The 16,284-nt window shown below is 39.1% G+C and overlaps 2 protein-coding genes across 5 annotated transcripts in view; one reads left to right on the top strand and one right to left on the bottom strand.

Moving 5' to 3' along the window:
- Positions 1-16,284, top strand: part of LOC309703837 (uncharacterized protein) — a 435,129-nt gene that overhangs the window by 283,772 nt on the left and 135,073 nt on the right. The window lies entirely within an intron of this gene.
- fam189a1 (family with sequence similarity 189 member A1) overlaps positions 1-16,284 on the bottom strand; it is a 114,938-nt gene that overhangs the window by 12,636 nt on the left and 86,018 nt on the right. For 3 of the 4 annotated variants that reach the window (XM_082529075.1, XM_082529074.1, XM_082529077.1), the window contains 2 exons: positions 8,625-8,735; positions 5,277-5,441 (listed from right to left, as the gene is read on the bottom strand). In XM_082529075.1, coding sequence (XP_082385201.1) covers positions 5,277-5,441; positions 8,625-8,735 — 276 coding nt within the window. The remainder of the gene's footprint in view (positions 1-5,276; positions 5,442-8,624; positions 8,736-16,284) is intronic. The other variant, XM_082529076.1, reaches the window with a different exon arrangement.

Raw genomic sequence — 16,284 nt, 5'->3', positions numbered from 1 at the left:
GCTCAACAACCCATGGCGCATGACAAAAGATGACAACTCGAACAGACCAATAGTCACTTGCCTACTCCTTTTAAAGTTTGTGTCATAAAATAAATCATTTTAGCATCTTCAGTGTTCAGAATTACCAGCCCTGCCACTGTTTTTCAAACACACTCAATAGCCAGCATCTAGTTGCCAAAGATCAAGCCTGTGTTAGCTGGAAGTTTAAAGCAGAAATGATGCCAGTTGGAACCAAAATTAGGTTGTGCAGTGCCAACTATAAAATGCAGCTAATACATGTTTCCCTTGGAAAATAACAGTTTTGAAACATGTTTTGTGTTGGAGGGAAGTCTGGATGGAGCACAAGCCTGTCTGACATTTTAAGCATGAATAATCACCACAAGCCGACCATTAGAACAGAACTGGTGAAAGAAGACTATTATTGCTCTGTGAGTGCATTGAGAACTACACTACTTTCATTATTAACAGAGTGAAGAACATCCGTTTTTTACAATATGGCTCACATACCACTGTTTTTGCATATTTTATCCCATTTACACTTCACAATAGTGCTAACCCTTCTACTGGGTAGATTTTTGGATTTTCTCTTACTGAAATGATAAGTGAAGGCAAATATTTCGCACACTGAATTGCATTGTTTTTTCTATCTAGGCAATATGTCTAAAAATATTTGGGGGAGGATCAGATAAAAAATTGCACATCAGAAGACCAATGTCCTTTATTTCTGAAGCCCCTACAGCTAGGCTCAGCTAGGATATCAGAACATTTTTTTCCCCTGTGCACATTCAATCTCTTACAATAATAATTATTATAATTGTAATAATAGAACAAATACAGTCCTACTGCCTAATCTGGCCACAAACTTTCTGTGGCAGAGGGCTTAATTGGTTTTTCACATCACTGATCCTCAATTGTTATCCCTCGAACCGTGAAGATCTTGTCCAGACACAAACTAAACATACACCTCAATTAGCTGCTCCCTGTGGCTGACCAAAATACATCCGTTTCAAAGGTGCACCTGGCTTTTATTCAACCGGCTCTGAGTTTCTGTTAAAAAATCTTTCTGACCTCTTTTTGGCAGGCTACAAAAGCTCTTCATGGGATCTGAAAGAAAATCCTGGACCTCCTTTAGGAAGAGCTACAGCAGTTTAAACTCCAGTGACTGAAAGCAGCCGATGTTCTGGCCCCATAAAGTGTTAAATATTTAGAAAAGAAGAGTTTTATTCATGACCCGAAGATGTAACCTTTGTCATTGCTCCCAGTTTCTTTTTTTTCCCTGGATCAGTGCTTCTTAACTGGGACTCCTGAGATAAACATTGTTATTGCATCAGTGTAGCTAGTCTAAAGACATAGCCTGACTCCTTTTTATCCAGATTTCATGACCTGAATGCAGGACTTCAGACCCTATCTTTTAAAACTGATGGATGGATCAGAAAACGGTTGTTGTAGTTCACTAGGGCAATGATGCCTTCCCATTACTGGATGAGTTCCAGAGCAAAAACAATATGTCGAAAGCTGACGAGCAGCTTGTCGTCAGGGCTCACTTCAGCAGAATACACGTGCAGTTTCATGAGTATTTTCAGTGAGAAGCAGGTAGTCAGGTTGGATTAGAAACCCTTTTGCAGCGACAACTCTAACACGAATGCCAATTGAATTAGAAAGTCAATGATTGATGTGGCAGCCGATAAAGCTCTGAAGTGGAGTTTGCAGAGAAGCCATTAACTGAAATTTTAGATGATGGTGCAAGGTGAATACAAAAAAGTGGGTTTGCACTCATAAAAATGTGAATGAAAAAGGCAGAACAGCAAAAACTGGGAAACCCTGCAGTGCTATTCAGTCTTTGTGTGACAGAAAAACAATTTGCTTTGGATCCAACTATGACTGCACATTGTATTGGATTTTCTGAAAGTTTGCAGTGATATTTAAATCACAATATATGCCTCATATAAGTCAATAAGGAACTCCTAAACTTTGGTTTTTACCATTGTGTGAGTTACTGCAAAAGAAGAAAATCATTTTTTATGGATTCCTGGCTGAAACCTGTATGAAGATGACACACACTCACAAGTTTAAAACTCATCCCCCTATCATTCAAGGGCATACTGATGGTACACAAACTCACATTTGGCATCAGTATGAAAGGGAATACAGTACCTATCCCTAACTCCAAACACCAGGAAGATGGTGCACTTTACAGATATTTTATTATGCTGTCCATACAGGCAAAGCAAAGCAAAGATGTCTGTTCTTTGTGCTCTAAAGAACCTTGCATAGAGGGTAACAAAAGATACCAGCAAGACAAGTCTTTCACTGTGAGTCTAAAACCATTATTTACCAAGAATACAAATAGAGAATATGTCTGGGAATATGGCCTTGCCTTGCTGTTGGCAGATGTTATCCTTCTGAGTTTTACATGTGGAAGGTGCCAAGGCAGACAGAGAAAATAAGCAGCAAATACAATAAATACAAAATCACTCTGTTGATTTTTTGATAACACTGCTGAATGCAACACTCACAAAAAAATTGCTGGCAACACTTAGCTAAAAGCATCATTGTTTTCTAAAAAAGATTAATCCACTGTGTACCCCTGCAGGGAGCGCAGAGGTGCAACTCAGTACCATCATGTAATAGATACACTCTTTGTGAGCTGGCTGACTGTCAGATGTTCTCTGTTGATCATCTACGTATCCTGCTGTGCAGCTTTGATAGTAAAGACTCTACCCTGAGACAAAGCTGAGATTACAGTAGCGCACAGCTGCACAGGGAAACAAACCTGTGTCTAACCACTGCATGCACTGCAGCACTGAGTGATTTTTCTCAGCGCAAGAATCAAGAAATATTTACGATGGCTTTGTGTGACTTCGAATTTGGTAGTGCATCTGCCACACAGATGTGAGAAGATGCATTTCTTTGATTTCCCTTGTGACTACAACATTCACGATGCCACCATAAATCCTGCCCGGCAAAGAAAATTAATAACGCCGCCAACACGTAAAGGGTGTAGCATGGCTGCTCAGCAGATATTTAACCTCTGAAAGATACCTTGCCCCAGGTCAATCAGGTTAGTGAATAAGGTTACACATCCGCCCCTTTACAGGAAATCGCAAATTACCTCAGTACTCCCCCTCACTGATGATTTATAGCCCCGGGCAGAGTAATGAAAAGAAAAATGGGGTGGAAATTAATGTGCCAGCACAGAGCGAATGACAGACATTGGCAGCAACGGTGGCTGGTTTAATTTTCTTGTTTTTTTTTAAGAAAAGCGCTACTGCTGAGTAACAACAACTAATAAGCGAATGAGAAACCAATTTTACTCAGTCCACCTGCTTTTATAATTCAGGACACTGTGTCGTTTAGTGATCGAGGCACTATATGAGTTCATTAGAGTCAGCAGTCGTCTAACAGCCATCTGAAATAGCCGGAGACTTGTGTGTGACAGCTTCCTCACAGACATAACTCAATACATCTGACTTCTTTGGCACTTAATAAAGGTTTATAGCACCAATTCTCCATCTCTTCCAAAGAGTTATGATTACAGTGACAAATGTAGTTGATCTTTCCTCTTTTCATAAGCATGCTTCATCCTGAGAAGTCTTTTATTTGGTTATCAATGTTTTATAATCAATCAAGGATATAAAATGAATGGATATGATTGTCGTTATGCAATAACGGCGCAGTAGGACAGATTATATATCATTCCCTCTTATGCTGCGAGTCAAGATAATCTACCGAGGTCATACTCTTGCAAACTAGAGCCAGCCCAGAGTAGATACTTGCTGCATACTAAGAGGTCTGCCTATTGGGGAAAGACAAATGCTTTTGCTGCTTTCTGCTCAATTAATCTGAGAAAGAAACCCAGCTTTGTTTTGTATTGTTCCCTGACGGCAAATGCTACAGTAAGAAAAGAAATCTGAAACCTGAGGTTAGTCTGGTGACTCTCAGAGGATGTAGCTCTAAAACCAACATGTTGACCAGCTACAATTCTAACTATGGAACCATATCTGCAGGTTTGTTCGATCACAAACAAAAACATCGGTCAAAGACACAAAAGAAGATTCATCCTAAAAATATTAAGCTCAGCAATTTAACCTAAGTTGTTGAGATGTTTCACTGAAAACTGCAACATTCCCAATCTTGGAACTATTAATATCTGTACAAAACTTTGGTAACAGTTTATATGCATGACCTGCATCTAAGGGTCTCACTCCGATGTAATTAAAAGAATATCAGGGTATGTTAATTCTAGTTATCTACAAATACTTAAAGGTAGGTTCACTAGAATGAAGTTAAAGGAAGAATAAAACAAAAATAAAGGAAACAACGAAACAATTATATTGTAAGTACATTTAAGTACTGTAATTTTTATGTATTGCATAACCTCGGGTATTTTAGCAGACACAAATTGTTCTGTAAATAATTTTAAGTATTTTGTAAGTAATTTCGAGCGGCGCATACCTTCTGGTTATTTTACATGAAAACTGACATATATTATAATGCAAGTAAGTTTAAGTTTTACATTTTCATTATCCTGATGTGCATGGCGATGTTCTATTATTCAAATGTCCCTTTCTTTTACCAATATTAATTATATAAGGACTATTCTCCCTTTCCAGCTCAGAGAAAAAAATAAATACCATAACAATTTGCAGGCCTATGTGACTTTATACTGATGGAGCCAAGTCTGGCTTTTGTCCTTACCGTGTAATTACATTGTAATTTCAAATTTTCAAATTAAGTACATTGAAATTCCATTTAATTTAATTGGGAAAACACTCTTAGATGCAGACCATATTATAAAACGCTACCAAAATTTCATCCAACAGTTTTTCAGTCTGGATCAAAGTGTTGCTCTCCACTGAATGATACTGACGTCACATGAGCCATGACGTAGCATGACTAAAAATAGAGAGGAAAGATCATGAAAAACAACATTTGCAGGTGACAAACAAGCACCAGGAGGTGGTTTATGGATCCAAACTGAGTTCTCCCTGACACAGTTCAATCAGACCTCAATTTCCAGCTCTGGATTGCAAAAACACAAGAAGGCAAGTAAATGAATAAATGATGGGCATTTTTAAAAAAGGCAGCTGTTTGGATTTGTGTCTCAGTCTGGCCTCCCAAATGTCTCTAAAAATGTGACATCACTGAGTCGTTAAAGCTGGCCATGACGGTTTTTGCCAAACAACTACCAGACAAATGTAAAGTGTAGTTCAGTCATACAGAATGTTTTTATGTTAAAAAAAAATATACCAGTCACAATATACAAACAGACACACCTTGAGACGTATACGTATCGTATTGCAGTCCCTCAGTGGATTTAGCTTCAGCGTCTCTCCCAGGCTGTTGCAGCTTGAACTTTGCTTCTGTAGCTCGCAGCATACACACACTCCATCGCTGTCAAACTTGAGCTGGGGGGGTGAAGGAGAGAACACACATCCGCACTCATGCATGCATGCCACATACACGGAAACACACAGGCACACACACACACGTCACACACACACATACACGCACAAATCAGGCCTGAGCTTGGTTTTCTGATGTCACTTTTTTCTGAAGATGAGTGACGAGCGACATATTTACCCCTGAAATAAAACATATTCTCAGTTACAGGGCGTGTAATCAAAAACTTTGATGACAAAGTTCACAAAACGTATTTCGCTGTGATTGAGAAAGGCACCTGCACATGCATAAAGAGACAAAGGACTGTGAGATATGATGAGCTTCCCAGTAAAGGACAGCGGTAGAGCATACCTCTGCTATGTGTCCCAGATTGAGAGAAAGCAGGACATGAACCCAACAAGTATGGGTTAATTACATTGGGGAAAGGAGATGAAGAACATTAATATTTCAGTCACGACTGTGGGAGGGTCTCTGGGGAACCACATAAAGCGGTGAAGTTGGTGTAGTCGGCTGCTCCCACTTGCATAAGGACAAAAGCTGCTTATAATGTGGAAGTGCTCAGGTTAGTGGGTTGGGTGCCAGATGAATCACCAGGGGCTGCATCAGTCATGAAAAAGATAGAAACCCCTGGTACTATGAATTAAATTAAAAACAAATCAACTAGGAATCTCATTATGTAAATCTGCATGATGTTTTGATTGTGTTGTGAAATGGGAGCTCACTCAAATACCTAAAGATATTTCAAGCTTGAAAAGTCCTAATTCATAGTTCCATTCAGATATGTCCGAGGTAGAGATATGACGAGATCAAATTTTCACTCGGCTGCTATCAAGGCCAAAAGAAATCACGACAAAAAATGAAATCAGGTGAATGCAGTGTGATTGATGTTAACACGAAAAACGTAAAGGACACCAAAGCATCCTAACATAAATAAAATAGCATGAACAAATGTCTCTGATATATTCAGATGCACTACAGATATATATACACTACAGCGAGGCTAAAATACAGCACCAATGTGCAGTGACTTAATCAGGCCACAAACTGTAGAAACACCTGTGAGTCAAGTGCTTGGCACCACAGGCTAACAGAGCAGTTAGCTCAGAGCGCTTAAGGTGCAGAGAGGAGCAAAGAAACTGCAGGATAAGAGAAGACAACAAATCTGGAATTATACTAAAAAACAAGTCCTTTATGGTCACATTAGGGAAAACAGTGGTGGAAAACAGCAGCACGAGCAGAACTATTGCGATAGTGTTCAATGAACTCGCAATCTTGTTGCCGTAGAATTAAATGCTGGGACAGGTACTTTGCATTAAGACAGCGATAAAATGGTGAAGTCAGTCTTTTATTCGTTTGCGACTGAATAGGGTCAAGTTGGCAGTTACATGCTATCTCTTTGTGTTGATATGACAATTAAATCAGTGAAAATTGCAAATCTGTTATATACACAGAAATTCACATTAACTGCTTAATTTCATCGTCCTGCCAGAAACCTGGAGGTTTGAAACTTAGATTAGATTCACAAATCCTTCTACAAATAGTGACGTAGATGCTGGCAGTTTAACTGCAAAATGATATAGAAGCTCACCTCAGCCTTAATTTTATTTTATAGGAATATAACCAGAATGAAACGAGCGCTGAGTCTCCTGTTGCAGACAAGTTGCATTGATCACTGCAGACTGACTCCAACTGATTGCAGTGTGTTAGCAATCTGTCTGTGTTTATAAATTAGATTGCGATAATTTTTAAACATTTACCAGTCTGTCTGAGAGTGACTGCTATTCGAGTCTGATGCAGTGATTGTTGGGAGACAGGTTGCCTCCCACAAGGACACCAGTGATCAAAAGTGGCTGCCCAGAGTTTGAGGGTGTTGCATGCTCAGTAGCTTCTTGCAATTGATTGCCAAAAGTGAAAAGAGTTTACTGCAATCCCTGGGCAACCACTGATTTTTAGCAGTCACAAAGAGGTGAAACTGCAGTCTAGTAGTTCATGACAAGTAAGAGTTGCAACAAACTGGAAAGTGTGACCACAACTGTTCTGGTGGTGGATTATTCTCTAAATATAACTTTAAAAATTCACATGATATCTATTTTTCACTTTTAATTACATTTCAGAAACTTTCCTCAAGACATTCACTGAGTTGAGTTAGAAGTTCTCCCAGCTTTCACGCCTCTGCCCAGCTGACCAATCAAAGCATGAAGTGGATGTAGACGTCAGGCCAACAGTTTGAGAAAGTTACACATATTGCTGGTGACGGCCGCTCCAACAATTCTGACATTAAAACATTTGGGGAGCGGAAATTTCCAACAAGAAGTGACAAGCGCTTCTGGTGGCGTATTTTGGGCCCTTTAATGTATCTGTATGCTTGAACGCACCGTTACAGTCGGGGTTTCTCACCGTCTGCTGTGTTTGTTTTGACCACACTTTTTAAAAATGTCTCCCAACTTTATCGGAGTGAAACAGAAAGAAAGAAAAAACATTGGCTTTCTCTTTCAGAGTTGTTTATCTATTTTATTTCAGCTCTCTGTGATTCTGGCAGAGATGGATGTGTTTATTGGGAGCCATTAGTCATCAACAGACAAATAGTTCAGCTGACTTTCGGTGCTGACTCAGTCCTGCAGCCTGTTTGGAACAGAAGCGCTGCCCGTCAGCCCATCGTGTGCTCGCATTCGTAGATGTAGGCTCCCATGCAGACAACACATTTCTATTAGTCACTCACTCTTCATGATCCCTTTCGACCATATATATTGTTTCCACTTTTATTCACAGCCTTAGTGCATACCCCTACAAATGTTAGTGATAACATATCAATATTAAGATCCATTACTTGTCATTGACTGCTAGTGGGTCAACTCAGGTGTTCATTCTGGTGACAAGGGGTTATGGTTATGAGTTGATTGGCTGCTCTGTTTGGTGAATATGAACTATGGACAGACTGGCTAGATATACTATTCAGCAAAGTTTTGATTTGATTTGATGTCTGTGTGCTCTGATTTTACAAATTTATTTATGAAAACAAGAGCTTTTTTCTGTATTTTGTATGAGTCAAGTTCAGTACTAGGTTCAATTCACTGTCTAATCAGTACAGATCAGAAACACTGCATCATTTCTTCCAATTATTAAGTTTAAGCCTCCAAAAAGCCACATTAAAAGATTAATGTCTTTTTTGGAGTGTACTGCAAAGCTGGAGCATGCATGGGCTAAGGTCCAGTTGGTCTCACCAGCTGACAGTCTTCCAGAGAGTTGACAAGTTGAGCGTTCTGGCAAGAGAGGATGGAGCCCGCCAGGTTTAGCATCACACAAACTGCAGACAGCAGCATGAAGAATGTGATCTGTGAGAAAAAGAGAGAACGAAGAGAGAAAATATTTGAATCATAATGGTATTAATGGCAAATTGTAGCTTGTTGCTACTAAAATTGATTCAGCGCTTTCTGATACTGTTGCTGAAAGTAGCAGAGGCGCAGTGTACTTCTCTAATCAATCGTTACTCACAGTGACTCTAACAGATCACCAAAGAGGAAATTAGCTCTGATGTCAGGAGAAATCAATAACCTGTTCCCCCTCAGGCCTCCACAGTCTGAAGGCACACAATGACACAAGAAACAACTTACTGAGGGATTGAAATTCAAAACTTATTTCTGTTTCTCAACATCATCACAGCTGTGAAGTAGCTCATCTCTCTCAGACACACATGTACAACCTCAACAGATGTAATATTGTCTTACACTCTAAACCAGTGGTGGTGTCTCTCCCTCGACCCCGTTTTCCTGGGGGTAAAGGTTTCTTTTTTATTTTCTTGGATAGCAATCCTGTTAGTGGAAACATGGCTTCTATTCCTGCCACTTGACATTGCAGGTCAAGCGTAAAAGAAAAGAGTTTTAAAAATGACTCCTGTCCAGGAAACTGAAAACCAGTCTCCTGCATTGTGTACCAAAACTGACACCACAGCTGCATCTGATTGAAAACTGTAATATGGAGCTATTCCCAAAGTTTGCTTTTGCAGAGTGTTGGGACACTGGAACAGCATTAGCCGAGGACACTGAGGTCACTAGAAGGAGGAGTTCGATGCGTAAAAAGGTTATTGGGAACACACATAAACAGATGGAGAGGAGGAGAGCCAGACAAGGAGGTGGAGAAGGGAAGGAGCTGGAGGTGGCATGTAATAAACAGATGGAGCGATAAGTTTAAGTGCTTTTTTCCATGACAGAAAATTGAAAGATTGAGGGGCTGATGGGAAAGCTTGAGGAGCAACTCCTTAGATGGCAGAAAGCAAATAAATAAATAAATAAATAGAAGGAAAAGAGTGAGGATGAATGCAAACAAAAGAAAAAAGAAACGAAGGAGACAACCGGTAATAAATGGGGACAGAAACATGCAGGGGAGGAGACAGACAGAGCATGACTCTGGAGTCCCATGGTGCATCGGTGGTAATGATGTGTATATCTTCTTAATTAGTATTTCATTTGAATGTGATATTAGCTGTCTGGTTCGGTGGCGTAATAGCTGCGCAAGAACAATACCAGACTGAGCAATCTGGTCTTCAAGAAATGTATTATTAAAAAAATTTCCATACCTCTAAAACAAGGAGCCTGTCTCATATATTTAATACCGACGTGGCACTACGCATGTTTTTGAAGTTCTGCACTGCAAGGACACAACTGCGCTCAGTAACTTGCTGCCCGACCATTGGTGACATCTTGAGAGACATTAGTCAAAAATAGACTTCCCATCTGTTAAAATAAAAAAAAATGTTTCAAAGTGGATGACAAAACATGTCCAACATGAAGGACATAATGTTGTTTCAACCAAACAGCACAGGATGGCCACGTGCCGTGAGCAAAATCCTTGCTGTTGTTGTTTAAATGCAGTTATAATCAATATTTGGATTCCTCCATCAGCAGATAAACATGACAGTGTCTCTGGTGAATGGATTTGGATACTGAATGAATCACAATCTGCACTACAAGCTGGACATGCAGCTGAACACTTTGTCTAACAACAATCACCACAAGGACAGACACAAAGACAACGACTCAAAACTCCTTATTGTAAATTATTTTTAATTTACTAAATCACTGTAACCTAGTCATTTCCCAGCTTTTCTGATAAATGTAAATTATATGTTCTTCTTCTCCTCAATCTTTCCATTTATATTAACAGCAAGCTATTGCACAAACTGAGAGCATAATCACTTATGCGTCTTTCACTTACACCCACACTGACCTGTTACCAGTTAATCTAATTAGCTGCAAAACGTTTCCTTTTAGCACCACTAACTTTCTTACTTACCAGCCTTCTGTTGGCTCATTCCACTTTTTTTCTTTTTTTGCAATCAAATTCAAAAGAAAATAAGCTAAACAAGCTTTTTCTTAACATGGCAAATTTTCTCACTTTGATATGTTTTCCACAATCTAGTTTTAATCAAATATGTGTTCACGAGAACTGCAAATTACTACATTCTGTTTATATTCACAACTTACACAGTACCTCTTCACAAACAACTGCCAGTAATCTCCGCCAACAACTCACAACTGGTTCATTAATAGGCATTTTTCCCTCATGACCAGTTGATTAAGTCATCTGAGCGCAGTGATAATCTGTTTGATGAAAATATAATGCCAAACAAATAGCTGTGGCGTTATACTGTAAGGTTCATATTCTCTGTAGCTCTCTAGTGTTATAATTATTACAGTAAGAAACTGTTTTGTTTTTTATTTCACAATAAGTACAATTTTTTGATACTGTCAAATCTAGCTGCCAGCACTTTTCCATAATTTAACAGAATAAATTTCTTACAGAGAGTGTTTTTCTTCCTTTTAAGATGCATGGAAAATGATACGCAGCGTGTGGCTATACATAAATCTGAACTGTACCGCTTGAGCTAATTTATAAAACAATAGCTAAATCATGAAAGCACGTATACACACACACTGTATAGTGCTGTCAAACACACTGTCATATAGGGAATTTGATCAATTGTCTCCTTGACAAAACATTAGCTCATTATCATCGATTAGATGCATCTGTAAATAGCAGCTATGACTGATTTTCTGACTGCTGGACAAAGTGTGGAAGTGTCTGTGTACACAGGGCTGACATTTGTCAGCCAAACCAACAGGATCTGCCTGTTACGGTTTAAAAAACATAAACACACGGATCTACTGTTTCTGCTCATTCTTTCTGACAAGTGTTTTGAAACTATCTAACTGAGGTTTGTAAAAAGCAACATCACTAATGCAAGGCCGTGCTGCACAATTTTCTCTTGGCATCCTGGATTTATTATTCTCTATTCAGGTTGCACCCAGCCATGGTGAGGGCTCTTTTGGTGTGGAAATTAATACGGTATTGTAGATGAATATGGTAATAAGCAGAGAAACAGACGTTTTGTCACAATATCCCCAATTGGTTCATCCTGTATTGACAGTAATAGTTAACATTTGCAGACGGCTGTTTTGTGGAAGTGAACAGGAAGCAGAAGGCATTTTCATTAGTTCAACTGGGGCTGCAGGAGCATTTAACTTGAATGATGCCACGACAGAAAATACCATGATGAGGTTATTGTAACGTGCAAACTGATGACAGTAAAAGCTCCTTGGCTGACACACACGGCCATAAGTTGCACATTATTGAAAGCACTCCGTGTTTGCCTTGTTGCCTGCTGAGCCAGTCAGATACAGTACTGTGCCTCAAACAATTACCAACTGCAATTCAAACAGAGGAGAAAACTGTTTTTCTTTATCAAAGCTCCAGTGACTGCTGGAGTGCAGCGCCGTAATATCATGTTTCTTTAAAAGGATATTTAATTTCTAGTCGGGCGCATTTGCATAACTGTTTCGTGAATCTGTGTCAGATCTTACAATTACCCTTTATCTCAATATATGGCTACAATAAAAAGCACACAGCCATGAAACAGAAGAGCAGGTGCAGCCAACTTCATCGGTTCAGATTTACTATGCCGCTCGTGCAGACACCCAAATGTGTGTGTGTGCATGTGTGTGTGTGTTTCTATTTTAGAAAAGACCACAAATAAATCCCTTTGATTTGTCCTCCCCAGGCCTGTGTGATTGAGGCTCTCACCTGTGCACCGCAATGTTTTCTCATTGCTGAACTGATTGTCATGCCTGGCCTCATACAATACTTTCTCATTACCATGTATGATCACACAGCACCATTAGCAGCTAGTCATTAATTACTGCTGTGCTGGCCTCTGCATGCCAAAGAGGAAAACACACACACAAAAAAGCCACACACACGGCACTCGGTCGTGGCAGATTTACGCTGCATGTCATCATCACATCGTTTAACACTCTCTACGGAGGAGAATACACCATAATACAATCACCATTCATCTCCATCAGACACACATAGATTAGCATATAAGGCCCAAGGTGTGCCGCTGTAATTCTCCATAACTGTCACTGAGGCTCAAATCATTTGGTTGCAGCTTAGCCTCTTAGTGTTCTGCATCCAGTTTGTTCTTCACATGCAAAGAAAAGTGATGATGCTTTTTGTATGGATGCATGCATCCATACAAAAACTGTAAAACTGCTACAGTTATATTGTCCGGGGCAACATTTTCCCAAGCGTTTTCTATGGATTTCTTAAAGGACTGGAAGCTGCCTGATTGCCTGATTTATTTCTATGAAAGCTGCTCACTTTTCATACTCTGAAAAACACAGACTATAAAAAGAGCTCTTAACAATAGTGATAGAAAAGTCAGTTGACTTGCATGGCGATCAGAAGTCTTGCTGCTTCAGGTTTTCTGATTCGTATGATTAAAAAAGATGTGATGAATATCCATCCATCTTCATCCATTTTCATCCTTCCATCCAGGTCGCGGGAGTGCTGGAGTCCGTCCCAGCTGCCACAGAGCAGGAGTTTGAGTACACCCTGGACAGTGCTGACTGGAACATCTGTTACTGTTACATCCATGATATTCCAGAGCGTGGATGGTGAAATAACCTTCACAGCCCAAAACCACTCTGGGTGGCATGTTTTTTGTCATATTTTATTTTCATCTCAAGAAATAGCCCAACCAGCAAGTCAAGTAGTATCATTCTATCAAAGCTGCAAGCGTTTCAAGGATGCTCACAATGACAGTAAGGCAGTGAGTCATTCCCAAATCATCAAAAATGCATGTTTGATACTCCTCTGCATTAGAAGTTAAAATTTAATCTTATCAACGGGCATATTTGAAAATCAACCCAAGTAGTCTGCAAAACACAAACGTCCACAATGAACTCCTGCTTGGCATATTCACAGTCTTTGTGCTACGCTAACCAGCTGTTGGCTGTAGCTGCATATTTAACAGAGAGTCGCGTTGATCTTCTGGCCATCACAAATCTCCAAAATGCCAAAGTAGTCCTTTAAGAATGTGGACTTTTAAAGGAATTCAGAAGTTGTCAATTCAGCGGTTTATATAAACACTCAACTATACATTCATCTTTAAAAGTTCTGTCTAAAGAAGCAGGGCAAAAAGAGATGTATGTGCTGCAATCTCCAATTCTCTGTGTTAAAGCCCTTTTCCATGTATGTGCTTCCATGACCACCATCACAAATAAGCCTTGTGCTGAAGAGCTGAACTCACATTGCTTTATTATAAGCTTACTAAAGGTATTTAATTGAAAAAAGATCAAAGGAAACTGGGGGCTCTTACTGCATATCACCAAATGACAATGTCAGCAGTATTTTCAGCAGGGATAATGGAATATTTTACAGCCTGAAGCTGCCACATTTGCACAGCTGTCATACAGAAAGTACAGTATGTTCTAACAAGACATTGTACAGTTGTGTGCAAATCTTTCTGGCAAATGAAATAAAAAATAAAATAAATAAAACCAAAAACAGAAATGAATATGAGCTTCTCCTAAATTTTTAATGGAGTGCAACTTGTTTTTCATGAAGCATAGGTCACTACTGTAACCCCACCCATCACACGCTGTTAGCGGTGTGAGACGCACAGCATTAAGCTCCATCTGCACATTTTCAGCGTTGTTCAGGTTAGGTCATATTAGTGTTTCTTAAAGCACAGTTTGAGTTCTGCTTTCATAACAACCAGTCTCTTTTCAGTGTTTGCTTCTTGTCTGGGTGCACGACATTTGTATCAAGAATTTGCTGATGTTGTGCAAAGTCTGTCAGTTTGGCGAGTCGAGTTTTCTACCTCTGCCTGCTACACAAGCCCAATGCTTGGTTAATATTTAAGGAAGACTGAGAAAGAAAATCCTCTACCAAGGCCAATGCCCAATATGGAAATTTTCATGAAGGGGAATCAGATGTGTACCGAAATTTAATGGCTTCTCCTTTTGCCCATGCTCCACCTCTCCACTAAGAATTACAAAATTTAAAAAAAAAAAAAATCTTGCTGGCACATTGTTGGTTAACTTAATTTGAACTTCATTTGTCCATAGCACTTATTTTTAAACTCCTAGCTCATCCAGATGTTACTTAAGAATTCTTTTTTTTTCACATGCCACAACCTCATTTGAAAAGTAGGGTGTGGTAGTAACTGCATTAACAACGCAAGACAGACTAACTTAACATTCATGTTTGCTGACTGTGCTGTACTTTTTTTTTTAACTTACAAAATGATAAGCATAATTGAAAACAGTATTTGCACAGCTACTCTGGTTTGTGGAGCGAGGCAGATGCAAAGGCAGAAATTCAAACAGCCATCGGCTCATCAAAGATGCACTGAAAGTGCAAACCACAGCATGTTATGGATTTCAGAGTACACCTTGTACTCACAAATCTCACAGCTTCGAGTGGATATACAGCATTTTTTAGTGTGTATGAGAACCATCAGAAGTCTGCCAGTTAGCTTTGCAATGATAATGCTGTAATACCCACCATATATCAGTACCAAGAGATGTTTTTCAACCAAGATCTAGGGATAGAAGTTACTGGATTTTAAAGATCTTAGTTTTTAGTTGGGGCTATGTCGAACCCCTAATCCAAACTAATTCACACTCGACACTGAGTGCTTAGAGCTGTCAAAACCTTAATATTGAAGCTCAGAGCTCAGCTGATGTTTTAACCAGTATTTTATTCAATCATAATTCCATCAATCCATTTCCTTAAAGTGGAGAGTCATTAATTTTACTTTATTTGGATAAAAATCATTGATAAAATTGCTCTAATTCTCACTTATTTTAATACCTTAGTGAAGACTTTCAAAAAAAAATTCTGCAGTGTTTTTCAACAAAGCATGTGTTAATCAAGTGAATTGGGGTCTTATTAAGAAGGAAAGACAAGTTAAAGCAGGGAATGATTTATGATGTGTCTTATCAGGCAAGCGACAAATTACTAACATATAAGCATGAAATACCCTCAGTTACTTAATCATCTGTAGCTCTCACATATCACATCAGTTAAAAAACCAAACTAACATGTTGATGGCCACAAACCAGTGAGTGATGTTGGGTCGACTTTTTTAAGAATCAGGTTTCTACATGGTGGCAATTTAGATTACTTGTTGCTGAGTCATTACTTTTAGTGCTGTGCAAAAGTCTTGAGCCATGCTTCTTTTCTTTATAGCTTGCTTCCAAGGAACCAGATTTCCTTATATTTTTTAGAAGTGGTCTTGAGCAGTAGCTCTCTTCTGCAGGCCTTTCAATGTTTTTCTTTGGCTGCTTTCACTAAGTTTCAGTCCTGTCCTCACGCCTAACCATCTTCAAAGGAATTTTGTTGTTGCTGTTTGTTGAGTCATTTAACAGCCATAAATCATTCAAGACAAAAAAAAACAAAACCCACCTAACTCAATGGATAAACCAATGATGTGTCTACACAAGGCAACAAAACATTTCTTCCCATTTCTTTAGGTGAATCTATGAAATAGGTGCATAAAATCGTATTTTTGTACCAACACGTTAATTCCCAAAGAGT

This window comes from Aulonocara stuartgranti (genome assembly GCF_965226115.1).
Source record: "Aulonocara stuartgranti genome assembly, chromosome: 1".
Lineage (NCBI taxonomy): Eukaryota > Metazoa > Chordata > Actinopteri > Cichliformes > Cichlidae > Aulonocara > Aulonocara stuartgranti.
Note: the sequence above shows the minus strand (reverse complement) of the source record. Positions and strands in the feature narration are given on the sequence as shown.